Source organism: Podarcis erhardii, assembly GCF_964252035.2.
Source record: "Podarcis erhardii genome assembly, chromosome: 3".
NCBI classification, from domain to species: Eukaryota; Metazoa; Chordata; class Lepidosauria; order Squamata; family Lacertidae; genus Podarcis; species Podarcis erhardii.
The window spans coordinates 109,337,942-109,355,154 of NC_138507.1; the positions used below are offsets into that span (position 1 = coordinate 109,337,942).

At 46.5% G+C, this 17,213-nt stretch overlaps 1 protein-coding gene across 2 annotated transcripts in view; it reads right to left on the bottom strand.

The window, feature by feature from the left end:
* Positions 1 to 14,245: 14,245 nt before the first annotated feature.
* The window catches only part of FSHR (follicle stimulating hormone receptor), an 86,389-nt gene continuing 83,421 nt past the window's right edge, over positions 14,246 to 17,213 (bottom strand). For both annotated transcript variants that reach the window (XM_081854662.1, XM_081854663.1), the window contains one exon: positions 14,246 to 17,128. In XM_081854662.1, coding sequence (XP_081710788.1) covers positions 15,895 to 17,128 — 1,234 coding nt within the window. In that variant the 3' untranslated portion in view covers positions 14,246 to 15,894. The remainder of the gene's footprint in view (positions 17,129 to 17,213) is intronic.

Sequence of the window (17,213 nt, forward strand, 5' to 3'; positions counted from 1 at the left end):
ACCCCACAGCAACTTGCACATATTTTGGGACATTGCATGAATACCTTACGGCGTATATAACTAGGGGATAGGAAAAAAATCTGTCAATTTCAGCACCTCACTTTTCCACCCTTAAGTTCACTTCGCTACATTTGTGCATCGATTTGGCAAAGTCCTCATGAAAACCCATCAACATTTTAGTGTGCTCTTCTCCTGATATATACAATTTCCCCTAATGCTTTTTTTGCAAGTAGTTTGCTGTCATATAATGCATTTTTTGCTGTGTTATCTTCACCACTGTTCTGGCTGGGATGGTTTTTTATTTTTATTGATTTTAGATAAGTTTAATCACTTTATCCGTTTGTTTGTTTTGTAATGGTGCACTCTCTTGTTGCAACCTGCCATGGGACCTTGTACTGAAAGGCAAGTAAGAAATCTTATAAATAAAATAAATAATAATAATAATAAAAATATTTGCCATTTTTGCAGGCTTTCCCCTAAACATACATTTTTTCTTTCGTTCGTTCGAGGACTGCATCACAAAATTCAGAAACATGCAGGTTTCAAAGGGTGCCTTTGTTTCGTTTCAAAATTTGTATATTGTTTCAGGAAGTGCCAGTTAGGGGGGCTCATGATATTGTGTGAATGAAACCAAAACACCCCACCAACAGCCTGTACGCAGAAATGAACCCAATTCCCACAGAGGTGTCTCCTGCAGAAAGATGGAACCAGACTTTACATGACTCTTTTTTTTTTAAGCATCGGAAGGGGAGAAAGGTGATCCCTTACACAATAAGGATACCCAAAGCATCCCCCTTCTTTGTCCTCAAAGCTGTCTGTGGACAAACGCTGACTCCCTCGGCCTGGAAAGTGAGATGAGCGCCGCAACCCCATAGTCACCTTTGACTGGACTTAACCATCCAGGGGTCTTTTACCTTTTTTTTACCGTTAATAATAATAATAATAATAATAATAATAATAATAATAATAATAATATATTATTTATACCCATCTGGCTGGGTTTCCCTAGCCACTCTGGGCAGCTTCAAGCAGAATATTAAAATACAATAGTCTATTAAACATTAAAAGCTTCCCTAAACAGGGCTGCCTTCAGATGTCTTCTAAAAGTCTGGTAGTTGTTGTTATCTTTGACATCTGATGGAGGGTGTTCCACAGGGCGGGCACCACTACCGATAAGGCCCTTTGCCTGGTTCCCTGTAACCTCACTTCTTGCAATGAGGGAACTGCCAGAAGGCCCTCAGTGCTGGACCTCAGTGTCCAGGCAGAACGATGGGTGTGGAGACGCTTCTTCAGGTATACTGGACTGAGGCTGTTTAGGGCTTTAAAGGTCAGCTCGGAAACGTACTGGGAGCCAGTGTAGGTCTTTCAAGACCAGTGTTATGTGGTTTCGGCGGCTGCTCCCTGTCACCAGTCACTAATTGTTTAGTGTAGATGTGGTCTTAATTGATGGAGAATGATACCACCCCCCTAACTTAAAAATGCAGGAGACATTTTCGGTACAGTACTACAGCAAAATTGCTGCTTATGTGAGGTGTTGTGGTGAAATGGCAGCACTATTTCAGCGGCTAACTTTTCTGGCTGTCAAAGCCTACAGATATTTTACCGAGCTGCTCCAGATTACCCCAAGCCAACTGCATTTTTTATGACCCGCAGCCCATTTCTGTCTTGCTGAGTGTCCAGTTATCCATAATCTAACTGTCTGAGAAATGGCTTTCCCTCACCTCACTCCTGGTTAGTGTTGAACAGGAAACCTGTGCACCCTCCCTCCCCGAGAGTTCCTATTTTATTTTTTTAAAAAATTGGTGTGAGAAAGAGATAACTGCATCACTATTAGCTCCAAGAATATTGCGGTATCCTCTCCTCGACTCGTCTACAGACCAGAATGCTTTCTACACCTGCAATGCCACACATGATCCAAATTTCAGGTTTTTGTTTTTTACTGTTTCAAAGACCATATCAGCTTGTTGCACATTCTTGGCCAAAACCCTTGGCCAATTCAATGTGGGTGAGCATAGTGAAGTGACTAAGAGAATGAGCTATGAATCAATTGGACAGCCTCCAACATTTCTCCGATTAAAATTGGGGCGTCCCATTCCATAATGATAATTTTATTATTTATACCCCACATATCTGACTGGGTTGCCCCAGCCGCTATGGGCAGCTTCCAACATATATAAAAACATAATGAAACGTTAAACATTTTAAAAACCCTTCCCTATGCAGGATTGCCTTCAGACGGCCAGGGGGTCAGATAACTCCATACCCTCCAACATTTCTCCAATGAAAATAGGAACATCCTAAGGAAAAGTGGAGCATTCTGGGATCAAATCAGAAACTGGGATGGCTCATCTAAATCAGGGATGTCCATGGAAAATAGGGACACTTGGAGAGTCTGCAGTAAGTTCCTGGTTCAAATCTTGCCTCCACCATCAATTCACTAAAGTCACTTCCGCCCTGCAGAGGAGGTGGGGTTGCGGGCTTCACGGCCCCACCACGCGTACGGCGGCTGGAGCCCAGCCCCCGTGTGATTTGGGAAATCCCTGGCCGTGTCACCCCTGGCTGGCTCTGGGGGTGTGGCCTACCCTATTTAATGCAGGCGAGGCCGGGGATCTCCCTCTTTTGCCACCTACCAGCTGTTTCTGTTTCCCACCCTCCTGCCTTTTAAGGTTTTTGTTCCTTGACCTTGCTATGGACCTTGGTTGGTCGCCGTTGAGGGGCCTGGTAGGATTTTTTCCACTTGGCAAATTGACACTTGGCTTTCGCCTACCTATAGTTCTATAGATGGAAGAGGGGAGGAGCGCAATCACCTGCCCCACATATTGAAGTGTAGTCTGATAAAGCATTCTGGGGGGCGTGGCCCTGTCCGAAGCCTATGGAGGTGTGGGCACGCCCCTAAGGCACGCCCCAGAGCGGTGACCCCGGGGGAGTTCCTCGTTGATGTGTATCAGCAGGACTCCCCCTACTGTTGGTTAACCCTTCAAGCGGATGGGCTGAAGCTGGATATAGTCAGTTAGGACCCATGCCTAAGCCAATACCGCTCCTCACCTGTAACCAATAAAGTTGTGGCCTTATTTAGCCCATTAACCTTAATAATTGTGACATGTGTCTTTATTTTCACTGGGGGGGGGGGACTTGCCACGCAAGGTGGCCTTAGGCAAACCAGTCCCTGCCAGCAGGTTTACCATCTAACAGACACGAAAAGCAAACCCAGGCATAAATTCTTAAACAGCAGTTCTTTTACTGGCCAGCTATCACAGAAGCAGTTCAGGAGCGGGAGATGCCTGATGGGACTTCTCTTTGGGCAAGGCTGGTGGAAGGAGCCCATCTTTGCATCTCTCCTGCTGAGACAGCCTGATGAAATGGCTGCTGCCTGGTGACAGTTGAGGGAGGCAAGGCCTGATGGAGCTGGTTTTTTGGCAGAGCTGAAACCTGAAGCCATGGAGCTCCAGCATCTGTGTGGATATGGTGGAGGGTGCAGGAAGAGGGATCTGGCCAGGTATGGCACATTCAGAGCCTCCTAGCCTATGCCTTCAACAGCAGCTGTGAAGAAGAAGAAGAAGAAGAAGAAGAATAGTAGTAGTAGTAGTAGTGGTAGTGGTAGTTTGGATTTGATATCCCGCTTTATCACTACCCGAAGGAGTCTCAAAGCGGCTAACATTCTCCTTTCCCTTCCTCCCCCACAACAAACACTCTGTGAGGTGAGTGGGGCTGAGAAACTTCAGAGAAGTGTGACTGGCCCAAGGTCACCCAGCAGCTGCATGTGGAGGAGCGGGGAAGCGAACCCGGTTCCCCAGATTACGAGTCTACCGCTCTTAACTACTACACTACACTGGCCCTCACCACTGTGAGGGCTACTGTGGCACCAAGCACGGTCTGAGCAACCCCAGGAAGGGCCTTCCTGAAGGCAGGAGAGGCCTGGGCAGCTGTTTCTCTCTGCCTTGATAGAGCCAGGATCTGCTCGCAGCCTCAGTCAGAAAGACATTTGAGCCTGAGCTGATGGTAAGCCACTGCCCTGAATGACCAGTGTGCTGCTTGTCTCTTGCAGCTGGAGAATTGTGCCCGTTAGTCTGAGGCCCAGTTTGCTAAACATCACCATCAGATTTTATTGGCCAACCAAATACAGGTTATAGCCTGTCTCTTCCCCCTTCCCCACCCCAGAGCTGTGATTCCTGAATTGTAGGGGATTGGACTAGATCCCCTACACTTCCAACATTTCAATTCTAGGATGCTAGGAATTCATTTCACAGCAAATCACTGTGTGCAAGCCCCTGTGAGGTTCTGCCTTTCTAGTCGTTGACCTGTGATGGCTCATTCACAGCTAGAGCTGCTGAAGAGCTGCTAGTACTCTCACTAAAGACAGCATGGGACTTAGATGAGCCATCCAACTGAATTTGCTGCATTAACCCCAGTGCCATTTGCAGAAATGGTGACGGTCAACTTTGGGCATATTTTATTGACTAATATCGATCTGATTTGTGGTCTTCCCCCTGCAAACTCTGGCACCAGATAATCGCAGTATACAAGACCCATTTTACAGTTATTAAAGTCATCCACATCCCATGCTCTCCCTGGCCACCAATAGAACCAACTAAAATAAAACATCTTACAATACTTCCAGAATATGCTCAAGCTTAATTTCCATGTTAATGGCTGATCTGGATGCCACCAAGAATGCTTCAGCTGGTGTTGCAACATGTGTTAGCCACTCCTTATGTGCACTGGGGTCGGGGACAAACCTGATTCATTTTGCGCTTAAAGGCAACCCTACTTAATTCACATCTTCTGAAACAATACTCAAACCAGAACCCAGCCATCCTTCAAAATTCACGATTCTCTGACTTTTGCAATGCTGTTCTGCCAGGTAACGTGGTAGAGTGTAAAGTGTGCATAAATATGCATATATTTATGGACATAATATATACAGCGGTACCTCGGGTTACATATGCTTCAGGTTACATATGCTTCAGGTTACAGACTCCGCTAACCCAGAAATAGTGCCTCCGGTTAAGAACTTTGCTTCAGGATGAGAACAGAAATTGTGCTCCGGCGGCGCGGCAGCAGTAGGAGTCCCCATTAGCTAAAGTGGTGCTTCAGGTTAAGAACAGTTTCAGGTTAAGAACGGACCTCTGGAACGAATTAAGTACTTAACCCGAGGTACCACTGTATAATGCATTATATTAGGGGGAATGGCTGTGCAAAAATGTGTTAATTTGGTAAAGTTGCATGTGTATGTTAGGAAAAAAATTGCATTAAAATGCTGATGAATTTAACGAGGATTTTTCTTCCTGTATAATAAAATCGTTAGGTTGTCATCATGCTGCAGTTCATGTGGCCACCAATAGGCAAGTAGAAGGCACTTTAGATAGCAGTTTGCCAAACTTCTATCTGAAGCAGCTCCCCGCATCATTAAACACCACAGGAGTGGCGATGTTAAAAGGGGTGGGGGGTGAGCTGTGCAGGAAGTGGGTGGTGGTCTGGGGCAACCTGTGATCAGGTAGGAGTGAGCTTATACTAATCTTCCCCATCCTGTTGCCCTGCAGCTGTTTTGGACTACAACACCCATCAGCCCCAGCCTGTATGAATGCATGCTAGCTGGGGCTGATGGGAGTAGTAGTTTAAAGCAGCCGGAGGGCAACTGGTTGGGGAAGGTTGCCTTGGCCTATCCAGCTCAATATTGCTTACACTAATCGACAGCAGGCTTTTAGACAAGGGTCTTGTCTGAGGATGCCCAGGGTTTAGCCTGGGACCTTCTGCATGCAAAACATCTGTTCTGCCACTGATCTACATTCCATCCTCAAAGGTTATCCCTCTGCCTCCTCCAGGCAGACTGACAATCAGAAGCACTGCAGGGAACACTGTATATTAGATTTGCCATGGAAATAATGAATAAATAACATGAATGAATGAATGAATGCCCCCTTACTGAAGTTTCCCTGTTTACATGTGCTGCCATCCTAGGTGTACCATATGCACCCTGCAGAAATAGGCCTGGACACTTTGTACTCCTCATGTAGCTAAACACAACTTGACTGTTTCTGCAGCTGTGTGTGGGAGACAAGTGCCTGGCATTCCATTTATTTTATTTTTTGAATGGCTCCCTCCCAGGGTTGGCAGGGAACTGTGCTGCTGAGAAAATTCTGTATCTATTAATTACTCCAGGGAAAGAGGTTGTTTGCTTTGAGCAAGCACACACAGCACTCATGCTTGCTCACCAGTGGGCTACTTGGAATGAAGTCCCCAGCAGCACTCCGGAGATTTCAGCGATATTTGGTTCTCCCCAGGTCAACATCTGTTTCTGTGATTTCTGACTTTTGGTCGCGCTTGAGTGTGACCAAGAGACTGGAAACCACTGTAAGCAGCAGAGCTCTGAGTGCAAAGTGCCAGTGGGTTTTGCATTGCCTGGGTAATCCCTTTTGGGGGAAAAAGCTGGGAATGGGGAGAGAGATGACTGGGGCATCAGTGGTGAGAAGCCCCATGCAGAATCCAGTGTCGGGAGCTCAGCCTACACTTGAGTAGGACCCTGGCAGAGACACATGCCTGACTGGCATGTTCTCTTCCTCCTGGTCGATCGTTTGGGAGCTTCAAAAGCTTTCTTCAGCCCAAATATTACAGTGACTGCTGCCAACAGACACTGGCACACTTAGGGATCTGCAGAGTTTGTGCAACTTGCGTAACAGACCTTAGCAACTCAGCATTTTGGCTAATCTATTTTATTCACATATAAACACACACAGAGCACTGCAACATGGCGCCCTCTCTCTCTGGCATCAGACAGCAAAGAGAAAAAGAACAAAGAACAATAGTCCCACTTCACGGAACACAGTAACACAAACATCCTGTCTCTGTCACTTACCACTCTGGAGTCAAAACATACACCATCATGTGATAGACAAAAATCCCATGACTGCAATCATGGAGCAGGAATTCTAACATCCAGAGCCCATGTGCAGGCCTATGAGATGGTGGTGAGAGCAGCAAAGACGCCTTCCTTTTAATTAATTAAATTAGCAACTGAAGATAATTCATGCCCACCCTTCTACTGTGGTTGCAATAGGCAAGGTGGTGTACAAGAAATTAACATTGCAAGAAAGGCGCTAAAAAATAAAAACGTAAAACAATAAGCAATGGAACTTGCAACCTACATGGAGAGACTGACAAGTGTGGTGATTATACACATGAAACAAGAATTCTGCTCTGGATGTCACTGTCAGTATGCATACATGGAGCAAAATACAAAAAAGTGATTGCCACACACGATGCTCTATGTGTTTGATGTTCTTCCATATGTGGAAGCAATTTCTATAGAGAAGTATAATATGCAAAGCAGTCGTGTGTGTGTATGTGTGTGTGTGTCAGACTATATCAAGCAAAACATTTTCCTGAAACCTCTTATTATAGCAGTATTCTCCCGCCCACCAGCCAGTACCCTAACCTTCCCTTCTCCCTTAAACAATGTCCCTTGGATTAAAGGCTCCAGTCTTCTTCCTTAAGGGTTCCGCTTTCTAAGACCTGTGTCTCAAAGACAAAAGGCTGTCCATTCATCACATCAAGCAAGCCAGATTCCCCGCTCCCCTGCTATGATTTTACAACTGCTGAGCGGAAATGGACAACCCACCCTTATAAATTCCTCTCGAAGAACTCAGGAAGTATACCTGTGTGAGAGAAAGAGAAGGCCTCTTAATCAAGGGTGCCGACTTGCCCCCCACATTGCAGGGGGCATATCACGTGATGCGTCCCACTGCTGCGAAGCTGGGGCTCATGTGTGAGTCAGGGAATGCTCCACACCTGGTAGAGATCTTGTGCAGAAAGGTGCTATCTCTTGGCCTCAGCATTGGGCCTGTCATATGCGGATGCTCGTAATGAAGAAGTGATAGGAATAGTAATTTATTATTTGTACCCCGCCCATCTGGCTGGGTTTCCCCAGCCACCCTGTGTGGCTTCCAACAAAGATTAAAAATACATTAAAATGTCACACATTTAAAAATTCCCTGAACAAGGCTGCCTTCAGATGTCTTCTAAATGTCAGGTAGTTGTTTATCTCTTTGACATCTGATGGGAGGGCGTTCCACAGGGCGGGTGCCACTACTGAGAAGGCCCTCTGCCTGGTTCCCTGTAACCTCACTTCTCGCAGTGAGGGAACCGCCAGAAGGCCCTCGGCGCTGGACCTCAGTGTCCGGGCAGAACGATGGGGGTGGAGATGCTCCTTCAGGTATACTGGGCCGAGGCCATTTAGGGCTTTAAAGGTCAACACCAACAGTTTGAATTGTGCTCGGAAATGTACCAGGAGCCAATGTAGGTCTTTCAGGATATGGTCTCGGTGGCTGCCCCCAGTCACCAGTCTAGCTGCCGCATTCTGGATTAGTTGTAGTTTCCAGGTCACCTTCAAAGGTAGCCCCACGTAGAGCGCATTGCAGTAGTCCAAGCGGGAGATAACTAGAGCATGCACCACTCTGGCAAGACAGTCTGTGGGCAGGTAGGGTCTCAGCCTGTGTACCAGATGGAGCTGGTAGACAGCTGCCCTGGATACAGAATTGACCTGTGCCTCCATGGACAGCTGTGAGTCCAAAATGACTCCCAGGCTGTGCACCTGGTCCTTCAGGGGCACAGTTACCCCATTCAGGACCAGGGAGTCCCCCACACCAGCCTGCTCCCTGTCCCCGAAGAACAGTACTTCTGTCTTGTCAGGACTCAGCCTCAATCCATCCTCCAACTGCCTCCAGGCATTCACACAGGACCTTCACCGCCTTCACTGGTGATCCTAGCTCTCTCTGTGTTTATATTTTAAGTAAGAGGAAGCATTCAAAGCTGCACTCACACCCCGCTGCAGTTTCAAATTGCACAACCCAGCAAAAGCCCCCCCCCCAGCTGTTCTGATGTGTTGTCTGTGCTCTAAGCTAAGTCAAAGTCACACCAAAATCAAAGTACTCAGAGTCTGGATGCAACAGGGAACTCTGATTAGTTTAAAATCAGAAGCTAACAGTTCTGATCTTCTCCTTGTAGCCACACCAAAGGAGAGGAAGAGGGAGCATGGAAACCTGAGACTGGTGCAAGAATCAGCACATATGCAACACTAAACTATAATTTAGCACAAGCATGGGGGACCTATTGCCCAGCAGATGTTGTTGGACTCTAACCCTTCCTGCCCCCACAGCCAGCAAAACCAGAGGTTAGGGATGATGAGAGCTGTAGACCAGCAACATCTGGGGAGCTAAAGGTCTCCCATCCCTATTTTAGCATTTACATCTTAAGCAGCTCAGTGGCTAAAGGGAGAGATCAGAGACACAGTTGGACAGAGATCAAAGGGGAAGAAGGGAATGGTTTGGGCTTTTAAAAGTGCACCTTCTGAACTCAATCCTTTGTCAGAGTTACCTCTGAGAATTCCAGTGTCTTTATTGCACAAGCAGGCTAGGATCTTAAATGCGAAGAGCAATTTCAACTCCTCGATACAAATATTCCAGCGCCCCTGATTTATTTGCTTAATAGTTTTCTCAACCTCACGCTGCTGTTGTGCTGTTTGAGTGCTCGATGACAGCCTTGTATTTTTTATGTGTTTTTTTTGCAATTGGCCAGATCCTCCCAGAGGTTACCTTGACCCCAGTTGCAGAGGATGTACCAGATAAGTGGAATTGTAGATAAGTGAAAGCACTTCTTGCAGACTTCATCAACACACTCCCTCTTCAGCTATATATACTTGTCCTCGGCTGTTATTTATTATTTCTCTGATATTAGCTTGGGCAAAAGGAGATTTGAGAAGTGGAAGTACAACATAGTCGAAAGGCAATTGTATCAATAAAGCTCCGTGGAGATGCTGCAGTTTCCAACGGACTGCTAATGTCATTTGCCATGGCTATCAGCTCCCTTAGAGAGGGCATTTGGCCACACTTTGTTGTTGTTTAGTCGTTTAGTCGTGTCCGACTCTTCGTGACCCCATGGACCAGAGCACGCCAGACACTTCTGTCTTCTGGCCACATTTTAAAGGACCCCTGACCATTAGGTCCAGTCATGGCCGACTCTGGGGTTGCGGCACTCATCTCGCTTTATTGGCCGAGGGAGCCGGCATACAGCTTCCGGGTCATGTGGCCAGCATGACTAATAGTTTAATAGTACCCAATTGCCGCTGGCCAGTTTTAAGTTGCTTATAGAATAGCTACTCTGTTTCCAGACTTGTGGAATCCAAATAACATTCTGTAGCCACCAGCACAGTCCCTGTGGGAAATATACGGTTTCTTTAATTGGAGGTTTTGTTTTTGTTTTTGTTTTAGCAAAGGTTGGATAGCCATAATAATAATAATAATAATAATAATAATAATAATAATAATAATTTATTATTTATACCCCGCCCATCTGGCTGAGTTTCCCCAGTCACTCTGGGCAGCTTCCAATCAAGTGTTAAAAATACAGCATTAAATATTAAAAACTTCCCTAAACAGGGCTGCCTGTCACACATTTAAAAATTCCCTGAACAAGGCTGCCTTCAGATGTCTTTTAAAGATAAGATAGCTACTTATTTCCTTCACATCTGAAGGGAGGGCATTCCACAGGGTGCGTGCCACTACCGAGAAGGCCCTCTGTCTGGTTCCCTGTAACCTCACTTCTCGCAATGAGGGAACCGCCAGAAGGCCCTTGGCGCTGGACCTCAGTGTCCGGGCAGAACGCTGGGGGTGGAGATGCACCTTCAGGTATACTGGGCCAAGGCCGTATAGAGCTTTAAAGATCAGCACCAACACTTTGAATTGTGCTCAGAAACGTACTGGGAGCCAATGCAGATCTCTTAGGACCGGTGTTATGTGGTCCTGGTGACCACTCCCAGTCACCAGTCTAGCTGCCGCATTCTGGATTAGTTGCAGTTTCTGGGTCACCTTCAAAGGTAGTCCCACAAAGAGCGCATTGCAGTAGTCCAAGCGGGAGATAACTAGAGCATGCACCACTCTGGCAAGGCAGTCTGCGGGCAGGTAGGTACTCAGTCTGCGTAACAGGTGGAGCTGGTAGACGGCTGCCCTGGACACAGATTTGACCTGTGCCTCCATGGACAGCTGTGAGTCCAAAATGACTCCCAGGCTGTGCACCTGGTCCTTCATGGATGCTTCATGGAACCCTTCCTTCCAACCCTATAATTCTATGTTTCATAGAATTCTTCCCTCCTCACCACAATCCTGATTATGACTGCTCCCCCTGCAATTTAAGGGGTGGATGAGAAAAGAAATGGATATAAAAGCAATGAGGTGAGGAAAGCAAAGTGTTAAAGTGAAAGAGTTGATTCCCAGAAAGTCGAGATGAACCACAGAGTTGGAAATGGGCAGAGCAATCTATAGAGGCCATAACATATTGGGGGATATTGTGGGGGAAGTGTTCCATTGCATTCAAGATAATGTGTTTTCCCCCCCTGAGCTCTGGTGGGAGATATGACAGATGAACAGGGAAAACATCTTCATGATGCCATGCAGTGAGAGAATGAAGTGGAGCTATTCCATAGGGCAGCACAAGACACAGCACAAATAAGGATTTTATTTTATATGGCATCCATGTTGGCCATTTATAATATGAAATACAGTAGAAAATGGGGTCTGCTGTGACCCACAAATACACATTAAATTTCAGTTTCTTATTTTTCCAGTCTTAAATTCAGTTCTTTACATTTCCACATCAGTTTCATATTTTTTTTAAAGTCCTCGTGAAAATTCACAGCATTTTCATGTGGATTTCTTCTAATATACACACGTGTCTGTACTTTTGCCTAACACGTAATTTCCCCTAATATAAAGCAGTATGTTATTTTCACCAGTATATGCTTTTTCATTCACTTTACTCCAGCATGTGTGTTTTAGTACCCATTAAGGTAAAGGTACCCATTAAGTACCCATTAAGTACCCATTAAATAGTACCCATTAAGGTATGGGCAGGGGTACCTTTACCTTTACCTTAAAGGTAAAGGGAACCCTGACCGTTACGTCCAGTCGTGACCGATTCTGGGGTTGCGGTGCTCATCTCGCTTTACTGGCCAAGGGAGCCGGCGTACAGCTTCCGGGTCATGTGGCCAGCATGACTAAGCCGCTTCTGGAAAACCAGAGCAGCGCACAGAAACGCCATTTACCTTCCCGCCGGAGTGGTACCTATTTATCTACTTGCACTTTGACGTGCTTTCGAACTGCTAGGTTGGCAGGAGCAGGGACCGAGCAACGGGAGCTCACCCCGTTGCGGGGATTTGAACCGCCGACCTTCCAATCGGCAAGTCCTAGGCTCTGTGGTTTAACCCACAGCGCCACTTGGCTGCAAAATGTGTAGAAATGCAAATTTCGGTCTGTGCGTTGTTTCAGAAAGTGCAGCTTAGGTGCATTCACCCGAGTGCAATTGGAATCAAATTTCTCCCCTCCCCCTAAAATTCTCCCTCATCCTTCAAACCAGTTTCTTAATTCACAGTCATTACTCCACCATCAAGTTAACAGTTTTCAAAGTTTGTCTCAGGGAACCCTCCAAGTTGTGTTTGTTAGTTCCCTGATCCTTCACCCTAAGGTCCCCAGGGTGGGTTGAAACATTAAAACATAGCATTTGAAACACTTTAAAAGAAGCTTATAATCACAAATATAAGGTGGGTCCTAAAAAAAGATACACCTCAAATGTCAAAAGCCGAGGTTGCTGGAAGCTGTACAGTGAAGATGCCAGATTCACCTTTGTGGGGAGGAAGTTTCACAGCCTAGGGGACACCACAGAGAAGGCCCTGTCTCAGACAGCCACCCCTTGAACCTCTGAGGGCAGAGGAACTAACAACGGGGCCTCCTCTGCTGATCTCAGCACCTGAGAGGGTTTGCAGGAAAAGAGGTGGTCTTTTAGACTGAGTTGTTTAGGGCTTTAAACACTAATGTGAGCACCTCAAATTGGGTCCAGAAATGAATGGGCAATCAGAGCAACTGTTTTAAAACAGGAGTTATGGGAGATCTCAATGGAACCCCAGCCAATAATCTGGCTGCTGCATTTTGTACCAATTGACGTTTCTGAGTAGTCTTCAAGGGCAGCCCCATGTATAGTGCCTTCCAACAATCCAGCCTGTAAGTTACTAGAGCAGGAATCCCCAACCTTCAGCCCTCCAGATGTTTTGGACTACAATTCCCATCATCCCTGACCACTGGTCCTGTTAGCTAGGGATCATGGGAGTTGTAGGCCAAAACATCTGGAGGGCCACAGGATGGGGATGCCTGTACTAGAGCATGGAGCACAGTGGCTAAGTCATCTCTGTCCAAAAGGGACCATAGGTGGCAAACCAGCTGGAGCTGTAAAAAGGCACTTGTTGCTACTGAGGCCACCTAAGCCGCCAGTGACAGTGCTGAGTCCAGGGACTCAGCTACATTAGACAAAAAACGTTTTGCATTCATTATAAACATGCAACACCAGATGGTGCTAGAGAGCAAAAATAATTTTATGCAATTTTTACACAGCGGTTTCTCCCCTTTTGGTTATAACAAATTAATTTCTGATTTACAGTGTTTCCACCCCCTGTGTGTAGATCCATCCCAGGAGCATCCCCAAGCTATAAACTTGCTCCTTCTAGGGGAGTGCAACCCTGTCCAGGGCAGGCCGCTTCTCCACCTCATGGATGTGAGAACCCAGGACACACAACACCTCTGTCTTTTCAGGATTCAGCTTTAGTTTCTTGACCCACATCCAATCCATCACTGCCTCTTCAAATTCAGATGAAACAGAACTAGAGCTGGGTATCACCTGCATATGGATGACATTTCACACCAAATCTCCTGATGACAGCGGCCATAGGCCTCATACAGATTTTAAATAACACGGGGGGACAAGATGGGGCCAGGACAACTCTCATGGTGCTGAACAGTATCCTCCCATGACTACTTTTGGAAATGGTGATGGACATAGGAGAGGAACCACTGAAGTACTGTGCCCCACACCTTCCTGAGAATACCTCAGAAGGATCCTGTGGTTAATGGTAACGAGAGCCACCAGAAGATCAAGAACAATCAGGGTCACAATTCCCCCATCTCTCTCCTGATAAATGCCATCAAAAAGGGAGACCAAGGCAGTTTCAGTGCCATGACTAGGCCTGAAGCCAGACTGGAATGAGAACAACTGAAAGCACCGGTACATAAGACATGAGAGATCTGTGATCTGAGATCTGTGAACTATTCCATTAGGGTTTTTTTTAACTTAAAAGAAGCTGTGAGTCACATCAACTTCATAGTATTATGTGGGGAGTTAACCCTTTACCCGACACCACTTTTTTTAAATAAAAAATAATAATACTCTAAGCTTCCCCCTTTCTTGCCACATGCTGCTGTTTGTTCTGGTCAAGAGAAAATACATGTACTATAGCTCACCTGATTTTTTTTCCTTGCGAGCAAGTGGAAGCATGAGGGGACGTTTAAATCAGGGAAACGGCATAAGAAGAAAGGGTTACCCCCCTCCCCATGCAGTATAGATTAATCCATTCCTTGCCCTGCTGGCAGCTTTTAACTTTTAAAAATGGAGGTGCTGATCTTCCAGGCTGTATCTATTGAAGTGTGACTCTGAGCCTCCTTGAATATTACCAAGAAATTACACTGATTTGGAGAGTTAATGCTCACTTTTACCTTTGGTTTAGGTTCTGGGAACCAGGATATGAAAAAAGAGGGGGAAGCAAGGGCCTGAGGTCCCCAGTGTATCACCTAGAGAGCTTCTCATGAGACCCACAGTGCTTCCCTTTTATTACCGAGGCAAACATGCAGAAAGGGGTAAATCAGCGATGGAGCACACATTTTGCATGCAGAAGGTCTCAGGTTCAACTTTCAACATATTTGGTTCATAGGTAGCAGAACCACTTCGAAAGACCGTTGCATGAGAGTTTGGAGAGCTTCTACCAATTCAGTAGATAAGGGGTGGGCAAGCTATGGTGAGATGTTGTTCGATGGCAGCTCTCATGATCCTTGACCATTAACCACATGGGCTCGGGCTGATGTGAGATGGACTCCCACAACACCTGGAGGGTCAGATTTGATACAAAGCATCTCAAAACATTCGTTTGGGGCTCACCCAGACTTCCTTTTGCACTACACTTTCCAGGCACAGGTCAGGCGGTGGTGCCCTGTTCAAGGCCAAAATTCGGCAATCCCCGGCTCTCGCCTTCCATGCTGCTAAATTCATTATGTCGTAGTTGCAACGCCTTGTGGCCCCACCCTTAGCTCAGCACCCGGAGTGGGAGAACCGGTTGTGCTGCCCTAAATCTGCCTCTGCTCGGACACCCCCCCATTTTACTACTGAATCGGAGCAAACGACAATTCGGGGAAAACCCAATTGCCATTTTCTCCGATTCAGTGGTAAAGTGTGGGTTTTCCTGGGTAAAGTCCCAGGACAAACAGACAGCAACAAAACCTGCTCGGACATGGAGCTTTAAAGCCCAGACCTGGGCCTAGAAATGCAACGCAAAAGGAAGTCTAGATGAGCGTTAAGGAAGCTTTCGGTTTGTGGGTTCACGCAGCAAAGGGGGGAAAACGCACCTCCCCAGAAGTTTAAAAATCAAGTTTTTGTTGTGCAGAATCCGGCAAAATCAAGTCACAACACAACTCACAGGTAGGCATACCTAATCCATGTGACTAAAGGACACTTAGATTTGGTACATTTTGGAATGTAAATGGTAAGAACAGAAGCTTTTGTCTTCTTTTGTAATTCTCTGTCTCTACAGGAAAGCATGGGTCCCTTTTTGATCATTCTTGGCATAACTCCACGGATCATAGGATCATAGAACTGCAGAGTTGGAAGGGACCCTAAGGGTCATCTAGTCCAACCTCCTGCAATGCCAGGAATCACAGCTAAAGCATCCATGACAGATGGTCATCCAACCTCTGCTTAAAAACTTCCAAGGAAGGAGACTCCACAACCTAGAATTTTTTTTTTTTTGTATGTTTAGTCAGAATCTCCCTTCTTGGAACTTGGAGCTGTTGATTTGGGTCCTACCCCCGTGTGTTCTGAATTCACATGATTCAGTGGGACTAATGCATAAGCAGGTCCCTCGCTGGCTTTGGGAGCAGGTGTACAGTGCCCGTTTTTCATATGAGAGGTAGGAACGGTGGAGGAGGTTTCTGTTCGGTAAATCTGAGCTTGCTTTTCGCAAAGGCCAAATTTGCTCAGCAAAATGAAAAAATCCTTGCGGAAATTCTTGGTGAAGATGGCGTACAGGAACGGGTTGGCGCACGAGTTGATGGGGTAGAACAAAACCAGGAGGATCTTTGAGTTGGAGACGGTGATGAGAGGGTACTTGAGCGATGCCGATATGGCAAAAAAGGAGATGGGCGCCATGCAGAGGAAGTCCGTGAAGATCAGGACCGCCATGCGCTTGGCAATTTTGGTGTCGCTGTTGGATGAGATGATGTTGGGGTTCCTCACGGTGATGTAGATGCTGATGTAGCAAGTGCAGATGATGAGAAAGGCCAGGATGTTCAGTACCAGCAGAAACATGATATATGCCTGGGCAAGGCGAGTTTCTATATCCATGGGTAGGCAGATGCTAACTTTCATGTAGCTGCTGACTTGGAAAATGGGGAGGATGGCCACAGTGAAGGCAAAAGCCCATCCGACAAGCATGAAGGCCACAGCGTGTCGGAAGCGGACTTTGCGTTCCAGCTCCATGGCATAGGTTATGGTGTGCCACCGCTCCAATGTAATGAAGGTCAGGGTGTAGACGGAAAGTTCGCTGGCAAAGACGGTGAAGAAGCCAGCTGCCTTGCAACCCGCACCCGTTTGCCAGTCGATGGCATAGTTGTAATACTGGCTTTTGGTCTGTATGTCTTTGATGGCGATCAGCAACAGATAGATGCCGGTGCAGAGGTCTGCAAACGCAAGGTTGCACATGAGGAACCGAGGGACAGTGAGCTTGGACTGGCTGTTGACTATGATCAGGAACACAACCAGGTTCCCCATGACGGCGAGGATGCTGATGAACCATATGAGAACCCGGAGGACGTTGTAGCCCATGATGTCTTCACAGGGGTTGAAGGCATCCGGCTCAGGGAAGCAAATGACTTCAACCTCTTCCTTGCACAGGCTTTGGTAGTAATCGTGCTCGTCGTCCAGCTCAAAATCTGTCCCATCGATATCTAGCAGAAGAGATAACTTATTGCATATGGGGTGGAAAAAAGAACTGGAAGGGAAGAAAAAGAATATGGTCACAAACCTCAAAAACACAACAAGAAAGAAAGAATTGCGCATGCGCAGGTACACACACA